The 24,796-nt window shown below is 49.9% G+C and overlaps 1 protein-coding gene across 1 annotated transcript; it reads left to right on the top strand.

Moving 5' to 3' along the window:
• The first annotated feature begins 461 nt into the window (after nt 1-461).
• On the top strand, nt 462-24,796 carry LOC135885761 (uncharacterized). Its single transcript, XM_065413667.1, has 8 exons — nt 462-1,009; nt 1,085-1,972; nt 11,594-11,771; nt 12,791-13,013; nt 14,884-15,197; nt 15,228-15,488; nt 22,366-22,511; nt 24,001-24,796. Exons 1-8 carry the CDS (start codon nt 462-464, stop codon nt 24,794-24,796), a joined length of 3,354 nt encoding a protein of 1,117 aa, XP_065269739.1.

Raw genomic sequence — 24,796 nt, 5'->3', positions numbered from 1 at the left:
CGCTCTAGTTGCAGCAGTCAGTGGACTAGCTAGAGATGGCATAGACCAATTAGACTATACAGTCCACCTCCCAGGGACACAGCTGTCTCCCTTCTGGTGTTTGTGACTTCTGGATGCCCTGGAGGTACAGCTGCTTCAGTAACTTGTCTCTCCTTATGTTAACAGGTTTCCCTCTGTGCCTGGGCATACAATGGCGATTCTACCAATGTGAGAGCTCTCTAATGTGAGTACCCAGCAGCAGGCTTCTGCTGTCTGTGGTCTGGACTTTGACTATCATCAAAGTGATCTGCCAGCTCCCCCCTCATCTCCCCGTAAAGGCCAATGTGTTAGACCATCCATGTACATTTGCTATGACATACATCAGTGTTGATGAGAGACAGCAACACTGCCGGGTGATTTTGAGCTGCCAGAATAATCAGCTGTATGCACAACATGGCCTAAAGGATTTTTCAATTAGCAGCATGCATCCACTAAAGAACTTAGACACTCAGATTCTTGCTGGGGACTTCAACCCTGTAGACTCATGTCGCATAGACAAGACAACCTTCGCCAGTGCCGCAGAAACCCGGCTGTATCGGAGCGTGGAGAATCTACACTGGGCGACAGTTGCAGACTCCAGTCTGTATTCTCACTGCCGGAGCATGGACAATGAGCTCCTTTTCCACTATAAAGGTGCCAGTTACTGGTCCAAAGGCTCTGCAGAGAGAGCCCCAGCACAGAGCACTGCAGACGCTTGTGGGCACCTGGCCCTCCACCCCAAGCAAACGTCACCATCTGCGCGAAACGTTCCCCTTCCTCCTTTTGCCAAAGTGCCTCAGTGGCTTTTCCCTTCCACGGAGGAGAGAGCCCTACACGGGGATGCCAAAAAAGAACTGAAGGAGAAGCTGAGGATTCACAGCGCCAAGGCGGTGGCGGAACCCTGCAAGCCCGTGCGTCCCCAAGCGCCTTTGACTGACCGGGTGGCGAGGGAGTTCTCAGAATGCCGGACGTGCCAGCAGTACAAAAACGGGTGCGCTGTACACTGCTGTGCGGTGTTTGTGGAACACGCTCCCCTCAGTCATGGCCCCGTAGCAACGCCGGGGAGACAGAGGCCATGTTTTGCGTGCAGGATAACCAGTCCGGAAGACATCAAGCAGGAAGCTCGGAGGAGGTTGCAGCTGAGAAGACAGAACAGCTCTCCCAGCCTGACTCTCCATCATGCCAGGGAAAGCCAAGAGATCGTCAAATCCAGAACCACTGGATCCCTGAAAGGTTGTGATGGGGAGACTGATGCCAAAGGGCCGGCAGAGCTGAGCAGAAAAGGATGCTGTAAAGGGAGGCTCTACATCCCTACCTTTGAGGAGTTCAAGAGAATGAGAAGCAAGGAGATACGTTTATCTGCGGGTACCAATGGGCCAACAAAGTGCCTGAGTGAGGGGTCTCTGGCAAGCCAGACTCTGGAAAGGGAAAGCAATAAGAACATCTGCTCAGCTGTGCCACGAGAAGCCCTGGAGGCGAAACTCCCCAGCAATTCCACAGCAACAGCGGACGACTACGATGATGTGTTTCATGAAAGCCATATCGCTGCTGGCTCTGGCCATTATCGAGATATTCCAGCTGCGTGGGGCAGCTTCAGTTTGGTCAGCACAGCTGGGGCTAACCAGTGCCTGCTGAAAGACAGTACCTACCAGCTGTCAAGTCCAGATAGGTCCCCGGTCCCAATTTGCTCTAGCCCGATTCCAAGATCGCCTTTGCAGGCAATAGCAATCCACAGGGAGCGGGAGGAGGTCTGCAGTGATGAGCAGCAGGGATTAGACTCAAGACAACTGAGTGGAGTCCTTCACTTTGCTGGGCAGGCACTGGCTTCTGAAGCCCATTCTTCTTGCTGTCCATCGCTGCTGTTAGAAGCCACAGACCTATCCAGCTATGGAGCTAAGCTACAAAAAATGAAGGATGAATTCATAGGCTCAGCACTGGATCTTATTAAGAAAAGGTAACATACTCTATTGGGACACTGGAAGCAGTCCTGGTTTGAGGGGTCTACGTCTTCCTCCCAATATGTACGTGTAACTCCCATTGGCATCGGTACTCTACAGTTATACAGAGCCTTTCAGCTTAGGATCTCAGAGTTACAAAACCTAATCAATAGAAATGTCTATTTATTAGTTGTATTATCCCAGCACCTAGGAACCCTAGTCATGGATCGGACCCCCATGTTTCCACTATTTTTTTAATTCTAATGGAAGTAGGTGTTTGACACAAACATTCCCCTTTAGCGTTTGCAACCCAAACATTGCACCATCCTGTTAGTACCTGAGAACCTGGAGAGGAAATTGACTAGAAACTGGACTTGTCTATTTTGATCCTTCAAGCTGACTGAGTGAAGCCCAGAAAGCACAAAGAATGAATAGTAGATTGGAATTTTAAAAATATAAGGTGCTAACAAAACAAAGAGGAACTTATATTAAAAAAAACCTGAGTTTTAAAGTGACGGGGATTCTTTTACTGGGATTTCTCCTGGGGAACCAACCTAGCCAAATACTACCAAGTAATAGTAGTAATGAATGGTAAAGGCTGTTGCTTAATCTGGATAGTGTTAGAAACATTTCCCTTTGGCTAGAACCAAGGAGTGCTGTTTAACTCCAATTTACAGCTTTGAGTGGAAATCACCAAAGTCCATATGATTTCCACTCAAATTGGCCTAAGATTTGTTACTAATTCAGCCCAAACTTCGCTCCAGAGGCTTGTGACTCTGTAGGACTCTAGCTGGAGTTTCAGGCTTGTAACAATACCCAAACTCACCACCATGGGTGGTGGGTGAAGCTTCCCCTGGGGGAGGCTAGCTCCCTGCCCCGCCTCTTCTGCCTGTGGCCCCGCCCACACTCCACCGCCTCGCTCCGCCCCAGGGCCCACCCCTGCTCCACCCCCAGCCCTGCCCCCCTGCCACCGCTCGCAGCATCCCTCCTCACTCCCCCACCTGATGCGAGACGGGGCGGGAAGAGGCAGGGGCCACCACAGCCCAGGTGTCTGGCAGTGGGGTGGCGGCGGCATACCTGCTACCCATGCTCACCACTTTTATTTCCTCGTCACCTACGATGACACAATAGATACACTTGGGACATGCTCTTGCTCCCATTGAAGAGAGCGAGGCCCAGATGGCATTTAGGCTCCTAACATCCATTGAAATCAAAGTTAGGAGCTTAAATACCTCTGTGAATCTGGACTGTCCTTGGCTCCAACGGGAGCAGGAGTGGGCCTTTAATAAAGTTGTGCTGATGAACACATTGGTGAGAACTGTGTATCTCCTGGCTTTGTTAACTGCCCACAGTTACAGTTCTACCAAGCAATTTTGTTTTGTACCATTAATTCCCTCCCTGGTAACCCACAATTATTTACTTTATTTGATTTGTGACTTTGGGATGATGGAATCCTTTAAGTGCCTCATGAATCATTTAATCCATTTGGCTCACATAAGAGTCCCTGTTGGGAAGAGACACACTGGTCTACCAGCGGAAATCCAACATAGGCTTTTAAACATAAATTGCAGTTTCTGAGCTGTCTCAACGATGTGGGATCACTGTCCAGGACAAGGACACGTAAGGAGCCGGGGACTCTCATACTGTTCAGCTTTGAATTTGGGAGGATGAGAAGGAAATGAGGACATCTGTGTAATGAAATAGGAACTGATTGGACAGGCAAGGGCTTGTGAGGCAAGTGCTACTAAGGGAGATGGTTAAGGAGAAAGACACTCCAAGAGAAAAGGTTTTCTGGATGACATAAGGATGGTAGATGAAAGAGCTGTTGTCAAGGGCAAAGAAAACCAAGGCCAACAAGATTAGGGGAAGTGTGAAAAGATGAAAAGCAGGCAGAAAAGCCCATCCAGCTAGAAGAAGAGAGGAAGGGACATGGATGGCACACAGGAGCTCGTACGAACCACACCCGTGTTGGGAAGGTGAATGGAGAAGACTCCGGGATCAAGAAAAGGATGGAAAGGACTGAGAGCTGCTGAGGAGGAGGATACAGCTATGGTGGTTTTGCAGAGGACTGAAGGAAGGCACTGTGCACAGATGCAGTCCTGGCTGTATAGAGCCAGATGGGGTGGGACTAGAGCATCTCTTTCTAGAAGATTCAGGGAGAAGAGATGGCTCCACAGGTTCAGAGAAAAACAGCACACTCACATGGAACTGCTCACTCCCCTGCATAGTTCCCTGCCGGCCTGAAAACTTGGCGTGAAGGAGAAGCAATGTGTAACAAAAATCAACCCACCAAAACACCTTACACAATAAATAGCCCAAGAGATTTTACCCTGCAGGTGGAGGAGTGCCAGAGACGCCATTAAGTCCACTACTGCTATCAATTTGATGTGAAAGACGCTCAGACGCTATGGTGATGGATGGCAGGATAAAACCCTATGACTGAGAGACAGGCAGACAGTTCTGCTGCAGCTTCGTTGGGCCCTAGTATATTTCTTCCCAGCTGAATTCTCTTGTGCTCTGGCCTGCAATGGAGTGTGGGAACTTCAAATCCCAAACCACCCAAGGCCAGGATGGGGAGAACTCCGGGCTCCAAGCCTCACAACAGCTCAGCTAGGAAGTGTTGTACTGGAGTCCAGAACAGAGGCAGCCGGGTCCTAAGCTTGGTAATATGGTAGAAAGTGGGTGGTGCTGGGGAAAGGGCTCACAACATGTTGTCCAGTGTGGCACATACCGGATCCACCACAAACTGCACAGTCTTGCCTACAGTTCACCGGCAGGCCATGACTAACAGAGAGCATAGGCTATCTTAGAGAATACAGTGAACACCTGGCAGGAACAGTACTGAGGGAATACAGCTAGCGTATGGCTAGAGGAAGGAAAGTCAGATGGGGTTAGTATAAATGGGAAGATCTAATGGAGAAAGCTGAGCGGGAAGATGAATAACCCAGAAGATGCAAAAGGGAATGAAGTCCTGAGGCCTGGAAAAGAGAAAATAAACTAGGCATAGTGCTTTGTCTATGTGCCGAGCATGACAGCACTGATTTATACCTGTTACCCTAAGTTAAGGGGCTGGCAGAGAGCTTGGTGTCCTGGCAAGAGGGTCTTCAGAAGAGGAAATGACCATCGCTCGGGACCCGGGTGAGAGCTAGAACGATGGAGGGAACTCTGGAATAACTGAAAGCACATTCAGTGAAAGGGAGCAGGAAGGTCAGTGGAGTTGGTGGAGGGAAGAGTTCCACTATCGAGGAGATGTTGCGGCAGACTCCATGGTCTCTGGCCATGGTTAGGGTATGGTCTGAATGAGGCAAGTGTGCGAGGAAGCCAGATTTTTAGATTCTGTGGGGAAGACCTGGTGAGAGAGGAAGGGAGGGCCCAGTGGAAGTGGTGGCAGGTGGGGCGAATGGAGAGAAAGATCACCTCAGAAGCATTGGCTAGAGATGGGCAGAGGCAAAACCCTCAACATAATATTCACCTGTATTAGTATTAAAATGAGCACACATAGACACCGATCTTCACCCCTAAGGAGCCCACGGCGTTCCTCTCTTTACAGAGGGAATCACTTCCCCCACCACTGAAATGCAGTCACCTCTGGTGTGAACAGGGCGGTCCTGTAACAGTCCACAGTGACACTGCACAACAAATTAGAGCAAGAAGTGGAGAGCACTGCATGGAGTTGAGATTCCAGGGGGGGCATTTTTAAAGAGGCGGCATGAATTAAGAGCAGGATCAGGTGACCACATCCCACCAGTGGCAGACTGATCCCGAAGCCTACAAGAGCTGTCCCGGTATGGAGCTCACAAAGGAACATGATTTAGACAAAGACAAGATACTGTGGATCCTTTTAGCGGATTTGAAGACAAACAGCGGAGCCCGTCTGCACTACTTATGGTGTCAGTTACATTATCCATCAGCTTCCCAGCCACAGCCTTATTTCAAACAATAATTGCTTTTAAGATGAAAAAAAATTAAAATCTATGCCATGGAAACATGACAGAGGTCAAATGTAAAGAGGCAAGAGGCCAGGCCCTGGGATGTCACTGCACAGCAACGAGGGCTGTACAGGCATGTGAGAGAGAGCAAAAATACCTTCCCCTTTGCACTCCCCTGATCCTGCTGCAGTGTGTGCAAAGCTGGCTCCCCCTACACAGGTTAGAGCCAAGGGGCCAAAATCTCAGCCAAGGAGGAATCCCAGCAGAGAGAGAGGGAACGGCATGAGAGCTCCTACTTCAGCTCTACGCTGCTGAAGGATCATCCTTGCAGTGGGAAGAGCCTCCTTGGGCTGGTTAAACCAGCCAGATGACATCAGTGGTGCAGGACAGAGCGGTCGCAGTGGGGAAATCTGCATTAACTGTGGCATGTTGCACAGCCAGTATATTTGGGATATAGATCTAACCCAAAACCAATAATCCAGGCTTTCTCAAACTAGGGTCTGCGGACCACTGGGGGTCCACGAGTCTTGTCTGGGACAACCGGCCCTGTTGATCAACTCCTCCCCCTCCCTCCCAGTGCCTCCTGCATGCTGTGGATCAGCTGTTCAGCAGCATGCAGAAGGCACTGGGAGGGAGGGGGAGGAGCGGGGATGGGGCGCACTCAGGGAGGGGGCAGACAGAGGCGGGGAAGTGGAGGGGCGGGGGTGGGAAGAGGAGGGGCAGGGTGGGGTTTTGGGGGAAAGGGTGGAGTGGGGGCAGGGCCTGGGGCTGAGCAGGGGGTCCATGAAAATGTTTAAATCAAAATGGGGGTCCTCGGATTGCTAAAGTTTGAGAACCACTGCAATAATCTATTTAGCACATGAAGCAGGTCTAAAGAAAGCTCCATTCATACAACCTGGACACTGCTGTAGGAATCCTAGCTGTCACCTTCCTTACCTGTAACTGACCAACCCTAGTGCAGATTTAATTTCTTGACTCTAAAATAGTCTATTTTTTCCACTCTTTCCTTTTCAAAACCACCTGGACACAACTGGCTCCCATTTCCCAGGGAGGGTCGCCTTTGGAAAAGTTTAGAAGTGTCAACAAAATATATAAAAGCCACAAAAACTACCACTGTGAGTGAGCTCCCCAGACATCATTCCCAGAGAAGTGCTTCCACATCTTCACTTTGAGTAATAACTCTCTGCTCTTAGAGAGATAGCACATGTCATGAGAAAAGCTCAAAGCACTAGACAAACATAAACGAATGATCACTTCCTTGCAAATTAGGTCTGTACGGTCTTGTGCCTAAGGCACTGCACGGGAAATCAGCAGACGTGGGTTCTATTCCTGGTTCTGCTGCTGTGTGTCCTTGGCCAAGTCACTTCACCACCTTGGGCCTCAGTTTCCCCTCCCACTCTTTGTATATTTAGATTGAGGCAGGGACAGTCTCTTACTTCACGTTTATGCAGTTCCTAGCACAGTGGGTCCCTGGTCTCAGTAGTGGATTCTAGATGTCACTGTAACATAAACAGCAGTCATAATTTTGTTATTCCCATTCTACAGAGGAGACAATAGAGGCATAAAGAGTGAAGTGGCATAACAAGACCCACATAGCAGGGCACTGGAAGAGCCAGAAATAGAACCCAGGGGGTCCTGATTCCCAGCCTTCTGCTAGCATTGCACGGTGACACTGGCATTGTCAATCAGACTCTACTTGTGCAAATCCTCTGCTAGTCCCAGCTGGGATCTAGAAGCACAGAAGTGTGTGAAAATGAAAATATTCATTTGAAAAGTTAACCAACTTTTTCAGGCCTAATAACAGATTCAGTATGAGTTTGGGAGGAAGATTTGGGTCTGTTTTCACTTTATTCAGTTTGGGGTCTGTGCTCATTCACTTTAGCTGAGCCAGTTCACCCACCCCTAGTTATAAAGGGAGTATCTATATACCTCGATATGTGACAGTACTGGGAGCGACAGTTTAACAGCTATCAGGCATCAGTGGTAGCCTAGGAGTAAAAAGCTATGTAAAGAAGAAGCAGTCATTATAATAGGTATTGGTTAGTCAGAAACTCTGATCACTGCTCTACAGCCAAAATGCTTCTGAAATAAATGGAGTCAAACTTTACTAATTCTGGGTCACTGAGAACGAAAATGATGCTTACAATTGTTGATTGGCTCTAGTTTTCAAGATACGCTATTGGGTCAGTATATACGACCCTTGACTTGGGAATGGCGGAGGATAAGTGAGTTATAAAGGGAAGGGATCTCAATTTAAACCAGAAATGACTAAAATACATCTTTGACTGGATCTATGAATAAATCTATGACTGGGTTTGGACAGTACTTGCTTTTTAGGCAAAACAATGAATGATGCAATCTGAAGCTGGTATTGCGTCATACATGATATGAATTGCATCATGTTATTCCTAGAAGTCATGGATGATGCAATCATAACAAAGCTTACATCACTCTGCTGAACAAATTGCCCTATATCAGCTCTAGAAATCATACAGTGTCGTGCTCTCTTATTTGTCAGTGTTTGATTTTGCAAAGGGACACATTTCTGTTTAGCCAAAGTGAGCAGAGATGCCTCGTACTTGTGTGAACAGTGCAGATAACTTCTGCTATGTTTGTGGTGAAGTGACTTTTGCATCACAAAAGCGCAGTAAAACCACTATGGTTAAGAAAGCCTATCACCTTTATTTTGGCTGCAAAATTGGAGATCAGGACAAGAGGTGGGCCCCACACATATGCTGCAACACTTGTGCAACAAATCTTCGCCAGTGGTTGAACAGGAAAAGGAAATCTATGCCTTTTGCAGTGCCAATGATTTGGAGAGAGCCAAGAGATCATACCAGCAATTGTTACTTCTGCATGGTGCCTCCAGTTGGGAAAGGTGTGTCAAAGAAGAAAAAGTGGACTGTGCATTATCCAAATATTCCATCGGCTATACGCCCAGTACCCCACGGAGAAGGACTGCCGGTTCCTGATGCACCAGAATCATTCTCACTTGAGTCAGACGAGGAAGAGGAAGAGGATGAAACTTCTGGTCCTGAACCATCAATGTGACAGGACCCACATTTTCTCCCATCCTCCTCCTCTGAACCACACCTCATAACACAAGGTGAACTGAATGACCTTGTCAGGGATTTGGAACTACCCAAGAGTAAGGCAGAGCTGTTGGGCTCCAGACTACAGCAGTGGAATCTCCTGGCAGGTGATGTTAGGGTTTCCATGTTCCGTGACCGTCCAAAGGATCTTGTCCCATTCTTCTTCATGGAAGGTGATCTTGTAGCCTGCAACAACATCGATGGTGTGATGGCAGCCCTCAACATCGTTCACGATCCAGATGAGTGGAGACTGTTCATTGATTCAGCGAAGACGAGTCTTAAAGCTGTTTTACTGCATAATGGCAATGTTTTGCCATCAATTCCAGTTGGTCATGCAGTCCATATGAAGGAAACCTATGACAACATGAAACAACTTTTGAGGTGCATAAACTATGACCAACATCAGTGGCAGCTTTGTGGCGATTTGAAGGTTGTTGCTCTCTTGCTTGGTCTGCAGACTGGATACACAAAGTACTGCTGTTTTCTCTGCGAATGGGATAGTCGTGCAAGAGATTCCCACTACATCAAGAAAGATTGGCCACTCCGACAGTCATTGGAGCCTGGGAGGAAAAGTGTTCAGCATCCACCACTTGTTGAATCAAGGAAGATTTTGTTACCACCCTTACACATCAAGCTGGGTCTGATGAAGAACTTTGTCAAGGCCATTGACAAAACACAAGCAGCTTTCAAGTACCTCCGTGGAAAATTTCCAAGGTTAAGTGAAGCTAAGATAAAGGAAGGTGTCTTTGTTGGTCCTCAGATTCGTGAACTTCTTCGAGATGATGCATTTGACCATGCACTGTGTGGCAAGGAAAAGACGGCATGGAAAGCCTTCCAGTTAGTGGCAATAAATTTTCTCGGAAACAACAAGGCAGACAACTACAGGTTGTTGGTGGAAAACCTCCTCAAGGCATACAAAAGCCTTGGTTGCAACATGTCACTAAAGATACATTTTTTTGCACGCTCATCTAGATTTTTTTCCACCGAACTGCGGAGCAGTGAGCGACGAGCACGGCGAGCGATTTCACCAGGACATTGCAACAATGGAGAAACGCTATCAGGGCAAATGGAGCCCATCAATGCTTGCAGACTATTGCTGGACAGTGACAAGAGATGCTCCATTTAATGAATACAAGAGACAAGCCAAGAAGCGCCGACTAGACACTGAATAGGACTGAACTATGTACATAATAGTTTTTTGCCTTTTGTTTCATAATAAATTTTATTTATATAACCCTTTTGCTGATTTTTAAAGTGTTACATAAACAGGACAGGTGAAATATTATCATGTAAAGCAACCATAAACATATGAAAAGACCTAGGTTTACAATTTATGATTAAAACTCTACTATCTACACAATATACATAGACATAAAATGTAAAATCTTAAATATCTTAGAAACAGTAGCCAATCAGTTGTTTTAATTGTCATATTTGAATTCAGCACATCAAAATACATAATAAATAGCACATTTTATCTCTGAAGCAGACGACTTCTCAAAAATTGTAAACCAGTGTTATATTCCAGTCCCCTGTGTCTCTCTGGTCAGTTACACCAAGGTCGTCTGTATACAGTCCTGACAGCCCTTCTTAAAGGAATTTGAACCAAGGGAAATGAAACTTTCTCTTAACAGAGTGCCTTGTGATATAAACCCAAAGCAGAAGGCGAGTCAGTATCCTCATGATCATTTCTCTCTTATTCTTCACCCATTGATTGACTAATCTATCAATATTGCACCAAATCCTGTTCCCATCTTCCCTGGAAATAACTTGTTTTATTAGAGATGCGGGCCATTTAAATTGAGTATGCTTTTTAAAAATTAGTTCAAAGCAGTGCCAGACACTACAGTATCCCTCTGGGCCAGTTTTTATGGCTTTATAGCCACTTTTCCCTATTTTAAAAGTCCCTTGTGGCCGAGTGATTCCTACAAAGAGGGGGGAACTGACTACAGTGAAACGGATCATTCCCCAAATGTGACAGGCACAGAATGAAAACGGTGGTCTATGGGGATTCTTTAAATGCTATCAAAGGGCCTGATCCAAAGTTCACTGCCATCAGTGGAAGTCTTTCCAATGACTTCAACGGGTTTTGGATCAGACCCGTATTAAACAAGCTGGAAAAAAAAAAAAGAGTAAAATATTTTCCTCTAATCTGTTTAATTTATAGCAATTTTAGGGGTTGCTTGTCCCAATAGAAGGTAACATTTTTCAGGTTCAGACTATGATTTCTATGTTGACAGTCTCTTTGAGTAACAGCTACTTAAAAAGATGTTTTCTGGTCTGCATTGGGGATATTTTGTAATTTATAAACAAAAAATGTACCATGAGCATACGAGACTTGAATAGTTACTCTGCATTTGCACTGCTGTAACTGAGATCACCAGGTCTGAGCTGATTTTAGATTCCTTAAACCACACACAAGTGTATTATTGAAACAAGGAATGGACCAAAACCTTCCAGTCTGGATCCTTCTCTGAACGGATGGGTGCTGCTCAGACCTGGGGACCCTGCCCAAACCCATCTCTGTCAAGAATTTCAGGTTACCTCCTAACTCCTAGTGATGGCTGCACCTTTGCACATATATGATGTTGATTGGCTTCTGCTCCTTCCCTTGCAGCTGCAGTACTGAGACTGCCGCGGAGTCCCCATCCATGGGATCATGTGACCCTAGGAAAGCTGATCTCTCTTCTCCAGAGGAGGACAGTGATCAATGTACAGTCATTCCCATGGCAACACGGACCTGGAAGAACAAGACAAATAATGAGACACCTAGTGACACTCAACCTGCAGGAAACGTAAGGAAAAATTCCCATTTCACCCCAGGCAGGTGGCTTTTGCCAGGCGCTAGCCACCATTAGCGTTTAATTAGTTAAAGTGTTTGGAAAGATCAGGGGGATACGAATGAGTCTGATTTTTGACCCCGGAAATGGATGTAGAAAGGAAATCTGTGAATCAATTCAGTTTTGTTAAATTAAGTTTTTCTGTTGCATTATTTTTAATTCAATGGTTTTTTTCCTGGAAAGTTTTAGTGTAATAGGGGCTAGTTCTTCCCTCACCCCTGTACAGGCCACCCCTGGCTTGCTGGGATTGGAGCACCACTTGGTGTGTGTGTGTAACCTCCAAAATAACCCCCAAGAACCCCATAAGGACTTCATTCCACCCACCCCTACCCAGACAGCAAATGTGAAAAATCGGGACAGGAGGTTGGGGGTAATATGAACCTATATAAGAAAAAGACCCAAAAATTGGGACTGTTCCCATAAAATCGGGACATCTGGTCACCCTACCTACCCAGCACAGACACTCGCTGATCGTATATTCGCGCTCTTTTCAACAGTTAGGTTTCATTTTTAAAAATGTGGCTGAAACTACAACATTGAACTGTTCAGTGACTGGTGATGCTGGTCCGTCTGAGAATGGAAGAGACAGTGGGCTCAGTCTTACTTCTCTTGATGCTGTTATTTGTTTTACAGTAGTGCCTAGACCAGGACCCCATTGTACAAGCCCAGAGAAAGAGATAGCCCCTGCCTTAGAGAGCAGAAGAGAAACAGAGGTGAAGTGATCTGCCCACGACCCCACAACAGAGCTGGGTTTAGAACCCAGCACTTCTGACTCCCATGCAGTTGCCCTAGCCCCAGAGCACACAGCCTGCCCCCAGGAGTGGGAGTTTTGCCATTGACTTCAGTGGCAGCAGGATCGGACTCTGTCATTGCACCCAGCAGAGCCCCGGCTGGCTCCATCGCTGCTTTCAGTTCTGACAGAGCTTTTAAATACCTCCCGGCCCCCACTCTAACACCACTTGCCTTTGTTGCAGAATTCCAGCCCGAGCTGTCGCAGATCCAGCTCTGACATCGCCCAGGAGACTGCGGACTGTGTCAAGGCCCAGCGGGAGTGCCGTCTGCGGCCTCATTTCAGTGACCCGATGCCAACAGACGCTGTGAAGAGAAAACAGCTGGAGCTGAAGATTGCGGCAGCAGCCCGGCAACACGCGCAGAAGCGACGGCAGGAGAGAGACCCTGGTACCTGCACCGATTCCTGCATGGGCCTGGATGGACTGTCCGTGTCCTTCCTTAGTTTAATTGTAACCGGAGATTCTGCTCCCTCGACGAGGGCAGTTTAGAATTCAGAGTGGCGATGAACCAGATCCTGATCTCAGTTAGACTGGTGGAAATCTAGAGTAACACCACTGACTTCAGAGGAGTTGTTCTGGGCTTACACTGGTGTAAAAGAATTCAGAATCTGGCCCAGGGGCTTGTATCAATGTAGTTTGATTGGTTACACTGGTGTAATCTGGGCTAACCCCAGAGCGGTGGGAGGAGGCCCTAGCAACCATGGGAACTGACAGCCATTTCTGCACCACCCCCACAGGCTCCCCTCATGCAGGGGGCATGCTGGGAGTACTCCTAGGGGGAGGGGGACATGGCCAGGCTTTCCTATGCCCTGGCTATTCCTGGCCGCCCCAAGGGCCAAGAGCGGCTGCAGGCCGCTGGGCTCAAGTTAGGGCAACCCCTGCTCTAATCCCCAGAAGGGACCAGACTGGCTCCTGGCAGCCCCCCGCATGTGGGAGGCACAAAGATGGCATAAAGTGACTGTGCCCGAGTCCAGCTGTGGCACAGGGATGGAATGGCCCCACTGGCGTAAGTGAGAGGAGATTCAGCCCAAAGTCCCTGGGCTATAACGCCTGGAACTGTTCTGCACTGAAGAGAGGGTGGGGGACACGGAAGATGAGCTAATTGGTGTGTAGCCGCACGCCCTCCTGCCTGCCCATTTATGCCAGGGCACAGTAGTGGCTCTGCCTCTGCTCCCCTCCTAGGCTTCTGCTGCTCCCTCCAGCACCTTCCAGGCTGAGGTGACTCAGCCCTCCCCGGCTAGGCCCCTACCAGTTCTGGGCCCCCGAACCCCGCAATAAACACAAAGAAATGAACTCTTCCCTTCCCTCGGGGAGGCCCTGACAGGGGCTGTCCCCAGCCATCCTACCCGCCCACAGCAAGAGCCCCAGATCTGTGAGCTGGGCTCTCCCTTTTTAGCCCCTCCCACAAAGCCTGACACCTGCTTCCTGTGTCACAAGGTAGGGTGGATTGGGCCCCCAGCAGCCCATTAATCCTTCCCTGCCTCCTGTGGGGTTTACACTCCCCCTCACAAGATGTTTTCTGTCATTCATAACAGATAGAGGGGTTCCTGCACGCAAAGGTTCATCTGGCAACTGGCTCCCTCTAGGTCTATGGTCTAAATAACCCCATCCCCCACCACTGCCGGGTTTATTTTTTAGCCATACCAGACTATGGCTTTGAAACATCAATCCCTGGGGGCAGAAGGATGTATTATTTGCCTGGCACGAGGCTTCATACTGAGCACTGCAGAATAAATGGTAGGGAGAGAGAACAAGCCATTTCACGTAACAACACAAAGTGCAGCAATGTCTGTGCTCCAGTTCCCAGGTTGAATCCCTGGGGGAGAGAGGATTTTTTTCATCGTAAGGGTCAGATCCCCAGCTGGTGTACATGGGAGTGGCTGCGTCGACTGCTGAGTTGCACCCACTGAGGATCTGGTCTGAGTTCGAGAAGTTGCAGAGTCTGAAGTCAGAGCTGACTTGCACACAAGGCAAGCGAGCGGTGGATCGGGGCTGTATGTTTTCAGAGTCCACTGACACGGGCACTCACAGGCTGGCTCAAGCCCCCTTAGCAGTGGGACTGGTGGAGGGGCTCCCCCCTGGCTTCTCCATCCAGCAGCAGAAGAAGGGTGGGAGACAACGTGCAGCCCTGTCTTCCCCTAGTCCTTTCCCTTAGGGTCCTAGCTCCCAAGGCTGCCCCAGCTCGGAGGCTGTTGAGTGAGCTCTTCCCAGTCAGCAATGCACGTCCTGAGCTTCGTTCGTGTCTGTGCTTTGCTCAGGTCCAGTGGTGGCTAAAGCCAACATCCCCCACGGCTGCAGCTTTGATGAGAACACGCGTTCCCTGCGCAGCTCCCTGCAATCCAGGCACCGCTGGAGCAACGTCAGCAGCCTGAGCGCGGACAGCGGCATTGTCGGCGTAACCGACGAGAGGGACGATGCCGAGGCCGGTGGCGCGACCAGAACCAGATCGGCGGAGGTGGAGAGGGCGGACAGCGGCATCGGCCAAGCATTGGCCAGGAAGTGGAAAAACAGGGCCTCTGAAACGCTGACTTCCCTGCAGGCCTGGGAGGCGCACCGGCCCTGCACGGACTGCGGTGAGAGAGATTTCCCAGTGGAGACAGACGCACAGAACCAGAACAAGAGAAGAGCCAACCTGTGCGCGAAGTGCCAGAAGCGCAGGACGGAGCGAAAGGAGTCGATCCTGGAGTTCGTCAACACGGAAGCCAGCTACGGCGAGGACCTGCGGATCATCAAGGAGGAGTTCTACCTCCCGATGCAGGCGGCTGGGCTGCTGGCGCAGGAACAGCTGGTGGTGGTGTTCAGCAATATCCAGGAGCTGATTGACCTCAATGAAAATTTTCTGGAGTATCTCCAAGAAGAAATTGACCAGGCCTTTGATCAGGTACGGTCCCTGCACTCAGCTTCGCTTTCTGCCCAGAGCAGCAGTGGCTGGATCAGTCACAAGGCCACATCATAGCACTCATTGAGAGGCAGCATTGTCTAGTGGTTAGGGCAGGGGGGCTGCGAATAGGGCTCCTGGGTTCTGTTCCCCAGTTCTCAGCCTCTTACCAGTCAGCACTCTGTCCAAAAGTCTCTCTCCCTTAGCTTTTTCTCAGGGTCATGCTATGAGTGCTTCTCTGGCTGTCTCTGGGGCTTCCTTGATGCCGCCTCTGGCTGCTTCTGTGGTGTTTCTCCTGCTTCTCTCGCTCACACACACGGCTCCATCAAAGGATACCAAACCTCCTGCTTTTGCATCCAGCCCCCAGTCAAACCCCTCCACTCACATAGCTCAGATTCCTGACCAGCCTTGTACGTGGCCTGTGTTTTGGGTGGTGGCTCCTACTTTTTCAATTGTCTGTTCCATCAAGGAGCTGAATTGCTTCTTACATTTATCCTGAATGAAGGGCAGCTGATACACCAACCAGCTTCAGTGAGGTTTCACCTAACCACCCGCATAACATTACCTTGTAAACAGGCAGCAACCTCAAATGGTGAGAACAGTCACATTGGAAGTAGCATGCAATACAAAAATTATATGAGAGAATGGGGCCACCAGGAGTGTAGCCAGATGTGGGAGAATCACCCGAGCATAGGAGGACCCTCCAGAGCTGGCATAACGTGCGTAGGTCCCACAATGTCCAACTCCAATCCACTCACTCCCACTATAGTATGAAGCCCCAACATGTAGAAAGCTGGCAATAATCCATGAGCATAGAAGTCAGCTGGAGCACAGGACCAGTGTTCAGGGGGTCAGGTATGTGCCGTGTTTTCAATATGTCACGTGCTTTGGCAAGGTGTCTCAAATGAAAACAATTAAACCTTTGCAAAACCACATCATGTTTGAAAACCAACACAACTTCCTGACCAATTAAAGACTGGCTCCAGCGGGGTTCTGCAGCCAGTGTCACTTTATCAGCCGAATTCAAGATGGGGCAGGGCCATGTAAATGAGTCTGGGATCAGAAAGGAGAAAAGGGGCATGTGAAAATGTGGTTCTGCGCTCAAAGGGGGCTGTAAAACTGACATCATGGGGCACCATCTTTATTGTCTCTCGATCACAGGTGCTCAGTTTACACGTAAAAAGTTGTTCCGTGTAAATTGTCAGCTCTGCAAACTAAGGGCTGGTCCACACTAACCCCCCAGTTCGAACTAAGATACGCAACTTCAGCTATGTGAATAACGTAGCTGAAGTCGAAGTACCTTAGTTCGAACTACAAGCGGGTCCACACGCGGCAGGCAGGCTCCCCCGTCGACTCCGCGTACTCCTCTCGCGGAGCAGGAGTACCGGTGTCGACGGCGAGCACTTCCGGGATCTATTTATCGCGTCTAGACAAGACGCGATAAATCGATCCCAGAAGATCGATTGCTTACCGCCAAACCCGGAGGTAAGTATAGACGTACCCTCAGCCTTGGATCAGGGAGTCAAAGTGGGATTTTTCCTTCTCCTAGACCATCACCAATCAAGATTCTTCAAGCCAGATTATACTCTTATCTATGCATGTGCGACCCCATTAGTAGAGCTGGTGGAAAACAGAATTTCTGTCCTGCGGAAAAATACTCCATTTCAATTCCAATCATTTGACATTTTTTCCACTGAAAATTTCCTGCAAAACATTTTGACTTCTACAAAACACCCTTTTCCAGTGGAAAACTGTCCATGACAAATGTTTTGACCAGCTCTATCCATTAGCCACACAGAGAAACTGATCAGAATTTGGTACACAGAGTTGTTGATGCACCAGAAGGAACAGACTCCAGCTGATTCACCCTTAGCCATGTTGGCCCTGGTGGGCTAACAGTAAAAAACACTAAAAAAAAATTGCAGATATGACACCGAAATCCCAGGAGAAGATCTGTTAAGTCAGAAGCTGCCATTTTTACATAGTCATTTTTCAGTAGAGAACCCCACTTGAAACCAACCAGGCCAGATTCTGATCAGTTACGCAACTGCAAATCTGGAATACCAAAAGATGTGGGGTTAAACCCAGATTTACATCAGTGTATCTGAGAATCAAAGCTGGCCCCATGATGTGCCGAGTTCCCCTTTTAGCCTGGCTGCCGGGGGCTTTCAGCAAACATTGCTTACAGCTGAGGGCATTTTGTAAAAACAATTTGCCGGTCACCTTTAATGTGCAGCATCGTATGACAACCACCTCATCTGACTATGACCCACAGCATTGCACAATGCAATCACGACCACATGGCTGCAGGGGTACTTTCCCAAGATACCCATCCCAATGATACAGAGATTCTGTGCCAGGGCAAAACATAAGCCTAGGCCAGCAGGAGTATACGGGTGAGAAGCTCAGACTTCCCACTTTCTTCGAAGGGAACACAATCCATTAGCTGCAATATCAGTTCAAGCCAGAAGCTTTTGTACTTTGGACACACACACACACCCCACCAGACCATGCCACATGCATGTCTTTGATTGCAATGACCTTGACAACATAGCAGTCCTGGCATCAGCGTCCTAGCGTCTTGCACAGGAAGGACAGACGTGTGCCACGGTCAGAATTGCCCTTCAACAATTTCTCGAGCAGATGAACACTGAAAGCAGCTGTGGTTTGTTTTGCCGGTCCCTCTCCCTCTGACTGCCTCTGTCTTCAACCCTCTTTGCAACCACAATGTATTCCTGCACTAAAAGGCACCAGCGCACTAACTCCAGGCTGCTTGTTATGCAAACCCCTAAGCAAAGCCAGTGGCCTTACCTGGCACCGTATTCTTATTTTCTTTTATTACACGCATGGAAAGAAAACAGGAATTTACCATGACATTTATTTTTACAAAGCATCACAGAGTCCTGTCTAGCCCAAAGGAGAGCCATTAAAGGCACCTTGGCGCACCAGCCAGCCCCGATAGCTCAGAACAGAGACAAGGCAATCCCTAATCTGTAGCTGAGTTACACTTCACCCCCCGCAGGGCCGGCTTTAGGCCAATTCAACCAATTCCCCTGAATCGGGCCCCGCCCCTAAGAGGGCCCCGCACCCAAGCCCCGGTACGGCGTACCGGCAAGAGCCGGTGCGCCGTACCAGGGTGGCCCAGCTTCCCCAGGGGGCAATTTAGAGGGCCTGGGGCTTGCCACCAGAGCCCCACTGCTGAAACCCTGGGGTAGGGCTGCAGGGCTCTGGGGGCTATTTAAAAAGTCCGGGGCTCCCGTTGCTTCTACCGCCCCGGCCCTTTAAATAGACGCTGGAGCCCCGCCGCTTTCCCAGGGCTCCCGCGGCTATTGGAAGGGGTGGGGTGGTGGAAGCAGGGGAGCCCTGGGCCCTTTAAATAGCCCCCAAGCCCCAGGCTGCTGCTGCTACCCTGGTGGGGGAGGGAGGAGGAGGGGGCACTTACCGTACAGGGTGGGCTGTACCCGCACCCTCTGCTCACACCAGCGCCACACCCCCTGCCCTGCCCACAGCCAGCCCCGTCTCCAGCCAGCCCCGCACCCCCTGCCCTGCCCGCACCAGCCCCGCACCCCCTGCCCACAGCCAGCCCCTGCCGCACCCCCTGCTCACAGCCAGCCCCTGCCGCACCCCACTGCGGCCCTGACCGAAGCCAGCCAGCCCCACACCCCTCCCGTCCGCACCAGCGCTGCACCCCCTGCCCTGCCTGCAGCCAACCCCGCACCCCCTGCCCTGTCTCCAGCCAACCCCTGCTGCCCCCCCTGCCTGAAGCCAGCCAGTCCTGCACTCCTCTGTCTCCAGCCCTGCCAATCCATGCCGCACCCCCCTTCGGCCCTGCCTGAAGCCAACCAGCCCCACACCCCCTTGTCTCCAGCCAGCCCCGCACGCCTTGCCCTGCCTGCAGCCAGACCCTACCTCCAGTCAGCCCCTGCCCTGCCTCCAGCCAGCCCCATGTCCACTGGTGCCCTGCAGTTCCCAGGGCAGTAACCCTGCACACCTGCTTCAATGTGGGGGGCAGGGAGCAGCTGGGACCCATACATGTGAAACGGAGCTCATTTCTAGTTCAGGCCCATCTTTTTAAAAAAGAACTTTAGGTAGGGTTAACATACATCCATATTTTCCCGGACATTTCAGGCTTTTTGGTTCTTAAATCGCCGTCCGGGAGGAATTTTAAAAATTCCTCCCGGGAAAATACGGACGTATGGTAACCCTATTGGTACAAAAAATACATACTGTGGCACATCCCTTAAATCAGAACTTTTTATAGGGAACCGGTTGCTAAGAAATGAAAGGCTTTTTTTAACATGGTTTTTTTTTAGTCATCCCTGCCGGGGCCCCGCCGAAAATGTTCGAATTGGGCCCCGCACTTCCTAAAGCCGGCCCTGCACCCCTGCCCATTTTTCTCGAACGCTGCCTGGGTCATTTATGAGCCCTGGTGTCAGGACTCCCTGGCAATTCTTTGTGGCAGACCGGCTGGCAATAACAACTCTGGATCACTCCGCTGGGGAGAATGCTCAGAGCCGAGCTTTTGCGGTCTAGGCCAGTGGTGGTAGCGCAGTGCCACCAGCCCGTGGCAGGAGGAGAGGGTGCTTTGCATGGCTCCACAGTAACCTCTGTTGCATTGATAGCCCTACATGCTGAAGATTCCTGTTTGTCCACAGACCAGTGCAGTCATGCAAGCTTGCCTTCACCATCCCCACACTCCACCTCACCCTAACCTGCAGGGGTGTAATCCACATTGGCCAGCCAATTCCATCATTGGTCTCCACTGGCGCTGACCTGTTTAAGTGATACCCTGGGGAGGAGACCAAGATCAGCTCTTCATTTCCTATAGGTCACCTAGGTGCTTTCAGATGGGGACGGCTTTCACTTGAGCTGCATTCGAGCCAACCACCTAGAGGGGGAAAGTTCCATGACAGAACAGGGAGCAATGGTCTCAAGTTGCAGTGGGGGAGGTCTAGGCTGGATATTAGGAAACACTATTTCACTAGGAGGGTGGTGAAGCACTGGAATGGGTTACCTAGGGAGGTGGTTGAATCTCCATCCTTAGAGGTTTTTAAAGCCCAGCTTGACAAAGCCCTGGCCAGGATGATTTGGTTGGGGTTGGCCCTGCTTTGAGCAGGGGGTTGGACTAGAACCTCCTGGGGTCTCTTCCAACCCTGATAGTCTATGATTCTATGTTCCACTTCCAGCCCCTGGAAGCAGACAGGTCGCCCTAAGACAGGGATGGGGATGGACTCTAGAAGGAGCCCTGAATGGAGACTCTTCAGCCAGAAAAGGATAACCGTGGCACAGAGCATAAAGGGGGATAGAGTGGGGGGAATCCCGTCACAAGAAGAGAGGATTGGGCAAGTTTCCAAGAAATATGGGGATGAGTTCCCTTGCAGGTAGATTCGGACCTCCAGCGAGTTCATGAACAGGTTTCAGGGGTCATGACCTGCCTGCCCTTCGGAGGGGGGGATCCAAGCTAGATGGGAGGGAGCTCCTGATGGGCCACTGCTCTGGCAAAAAAAAGTCCATTAAGTTGACAAATTCTGGCAAATCCAAAGAACCTAACAAACAGTCCGGCAGCTCTGCAGGCTGCTATCACCTACGTTGAAGATGTTGTCAGCCGTAATTGGAGGAAAGCAGTTCATCCCAGGGAGCAGCACCAGAGGAGATCAGAGTGCCATTCTCAGCTCTAAAACAACAAGGAGTCCGGTGGCACCTTAAAGACTAACAGATTTATTTGGGCATAAGCTTTCGTGGGTAAAAACCTCACTTCTTCAGATGCATGGAGTGGAAGTTACAGATGCAGGCACTATATAATGACAAGAGAAGGGAGTTACCTCACAAGTGGAGAACCAGTGTTGACAGGGCCAATTCGATCAGGGTGGATGTAGTCCACTCCCAATAATAGATGAGGAGGTGTCAATTCCAGGAGAGGCAAAGCTGCTTTTGTAATGAGCCAGCCACTCCCAGTCCCTATTCAAGCCCAAATTAATGGTGTTAAATTTGCAAATGAATTTTAGTTCTGCTGTTTCTCTTTGAAGTCTGTTTCTGAAGTTTTTTTGTTCAAGAACAGTTACTTTTAAATCTGTAATAGAATGACCAGGGAGATTGAAATGTTCACCTACTGGCTTTTGTATGTTACCATTCCTGATGTCCGATTTGTGTCCATTTATTATTTTACATAGGGACATGCCACTGACATGCTGTGTGACCTTGGGTGAGTCATTTAGGCCCAGATCAGCAAAGGTAGTTTGGCACCTAACTCCCATTGACATCAATGGGAGTTAGGAGTCTAAATGCCTTTGAGGATCTGGACCTTAGCCTTTGCAGCTCAGTTTCCCTGTCTCTGAAAACGGGGACATTAATACCCATTTGTAAAGCACATTGAGTCCTTGAATGAAAAAGTGGGAAGGATGGTTTGGATTACATTAGCCCTGGGTGCTCCTTGCTGGCTTGAACAATGCAACTTCGCCCCCTTTCGTTCATAGGGCCAAGCCCTGTGGTCAGGCAGAACTCCCATGAAGGCAATGTAGTCCTGTCATTGAGTTCAGCCAGTGCAGATCAGGCTGGATTTGGGCCCGAGTGCATTGATGTGAAGTTGGGGCGGGGTGTGTGTGTCCTGAGGTTTCTTTTCCTGTGCTGTGTAGTTGAGAGAAGTGGGGCTAGGTTTTCAAGCTCCCAACACCCAATGGGGTAGGTTCAACCGCCGGTGAGCTGAGCTCCTTTGAAAATCTGGTCCACAGACACTTTTCATGCAGACACTACCAGGCCTGAACACAGTGGGATTGCTTAGCGTAGCAAGTGCTCTGCCCAGCAGGAAGCATTCCCAGGATTGGGCCCGTGGTTTGGGATCTCCTTGACTGACTGCAGTGGCTACCGGGTTGTGTGTTTGCAGGACGACGAGGACCTGATGACTGTGTGCATTGGCGAGATCTTTTTGGAGTTTGTCAATATGCTGCCGGCCTTTCAGACCTACTGTCTTCAGCAGTCCTCTTCAGTGAACATGCTCAATGCCCTGGAGAAGGAGAAAGAGCTACTCAGGTAAGATGGGCTGAGTGTGTCTGTCGTGGGCTATGGGAACCGGAGAGATCCAGAAAAGCACCAGCCCTGGAGCCTAGAAACTGAAGCCATGTATGTGGGAAAGGGGCAGTTCAGGCTTCCCAGGGTGTGTCTATCCTGGCCTGATGGGACCCCCTCTAGGAGTGAGAGGGTAATTCACCCTCCTTAGCCCATTAGGTCTTTGGCCTTTCTGCTGGGGTAGCCCACAGGGATTTTGTGATACCAATGCTTGTCCATTTGGAACTGGACTGAGACCCACCAAACTCATTTCATACGGGTCATCAAACAGTCCACAGATGAGAACAGCTCTCAGTCACTGCTGACCTGTGCCAGATTTTCCACTGCAAGGGTGGACTCCTCAGTGGGAGGCAGTGTGGCCTTGTATGCAGAGCACGGGCGAGGGACTCAGGAGCCCTGGGTTCTATTCCCAGGTCTGCTGCTGGGTGACCTTCAGTAAGTCACTTCACTGCTCCGTGCCTCAGTTTCCCCATTTGTAAAATGGGGATAATGATACTGCCCTCGTTTGCAAAGCGCTTTGCGATCTACTGATGAACAGCACTGTATAAGAGCTAGGTAGTAGTAGTAGAGGGTCCTGTATACCTAATCCTGCCTCGGCAGTGCAGGGTGATGGTCTAGATGATCTCTTGAGGTCCTTTCCAGCCCTGCATTTCTGTAATTATTATCTGATGTAAATAGATGTCGCTGTATGGAAGCCAGTAAGGCTAGACCAGTTCACTCCAGCTGAGGATCTAGCCCTAAACACTTTAAAATCCCTTGGTGGAGAACTGTAATAAAACGAACAGGAGTACTTGTGGCACCTTAGAGACTAATAAAATGGTGTGATCCGTCCCATAATGTGGAGCATTCCTCGGGTGCTGGTAACAAGTCTGATCTTAGGAAATGCCGAGCACCTGAAGCCTGTGAAAGCCAATGGGAATCACAGGTGTTCAGCTCCTCTCAGCATCACGCCTTTGTAATGCCCAGTGGGCTAGGGGCAGTCCAGAGCAGTAGCCAGGTGTGCACGGGTGGTCGGAGTAATCTGTATTGGAGGCAGCCTAGGGCAAAGGTCAGAGTTCTTGCAGGGGTCAGTAGCTGGAAGATCCGATGCAAGGGGCCGGATCAATGGGTTGAGGAAGGGCGAGGTGGCAAGGCAGGGTTGGGCGAGGCAGTGGTCTGGTGCTCAGAAAGCTTCCTCTTCCTCTTGGGGCCTTTGTGTAGTCAAAGTACCCAATGAGGGTGCTGCCTGATCATCCAATCAGGGGCCTGGGCGTGCTGCTGTGGGCTTGTAGGCCTTTAGCACTTTGGCCATCAGACTAGGCTGGTGGTTCGCAGTGACACATTGGCTAAGGATGCTGCCTAAGGAGCTGGGTTCAATACCAGCATCCTGAAAGCCCTTCATTTGCATTTTATTTTCATTGTCTGCTAGCAGAATAACCAACCCGGAGTTTATTCCCTTTTTAAATCCCCGCAGAATATTCCTCAACGTTTCCCAGAACGACAACACGGTGCTTCGGCGCATGAATCTAAGATCCTTCCTGATGGCCCCCTTGCAGAGAGTCACCAAGTACCCACTTCTACTCAGCAGGATCATCAAAGCCACCATTGAGTACCACCCAGATCATGGCAGCCTGCGGGAAGCCAAGAGCCGCATCGAGTCCCACCTGGAGCACATCAACATGAAAACCAAGCAGGAGGGGAATTCGTGGACGCTGCGCTCCTTCCGCCAAGACAGCAAGAAGAACAGGGAAGTCATCAACATTGAAATGAGGGAAACCGCCATCAAAACCATGGGCTGGCTGCGGGAGGAGACACGCTTTGTGATGGAAGGGCTCCTGCAGCTCGCCCAGCCGCCCGATGGCCAGTGGGTGAAGAAGGGCAGCAAGACCTTGAAATTTCAGAACATGCAGGTGCTGCTCATGGTCAACATAAAGCGAGTGTCTGAGTCTAGCCTCGAGGCTGCTGAGCCAGGACCCGTGAAAGATGCAGTCCTGGTGTTGATCAGGGACAAAAACAATGGGAAGTTCAGTTTGCTCAGGGAGCCCCTGAGGCTTAGTAACTGCGTCGTCTCCGCAGACCCCGACTGCAGTGATACTTTTGAACTCATGGAGATCAGGCGGGAGGCGTTCGTGTTCCGGGATGGCGACAGGGCACGGACTCACCACTGGTTCCGGCAGATCAGGAGGTACTCGAGGGAGCTGGGCTCTTGGAAGAAGCGGCGGAACGCTCTGCCCAACATCATGATAAGCACATCCCATAACAGGTCTTGA

The sequence above is a fragment of the Emys orbicularis genome, chromosome 11 (assembly GCF_028017835.1).
Source record: "Emys orbicularis isolate rEmyOrb1 chromosome 11, rEmyOrb1.hap1, whole genome shotgun sequence".
Taxonomy (NCBI): domain Eukaryota; kingdom Metazoa; phylum Chordata; order Testudines; family Emydidae; genus Emys; species Emys orbicularis.
Note: the sequence above shows the minus strand (reverse complement) of the source record. Positions and strands in the feature narration are given on the sequence as shown.

Bases quoted from the DNA above. Each gene is read 5' to 3' on its own strand.
- LOC135885761 (XM_065413667.1), top strand. From the start codon at position 462: ATGCATCCACTAAAGAACTTAGACACTCAGATTCTTGCTGGGGACTTC. The intron at 15,198-15,227 runs GTGGAGACAGAC...AACCAGAACAAG, and splicing joins GCGGTGAGAGAGATTTCCCA to AGAAGAGCCAACCTGTGCGC. The intron at 22,512-24,000 runs GTAAGATGGGCT...AAATCCCCGCAG, and splicing joins AAGGAGAAAGAGCTACTCAG to AATATTCCTCAACGTTTCCC.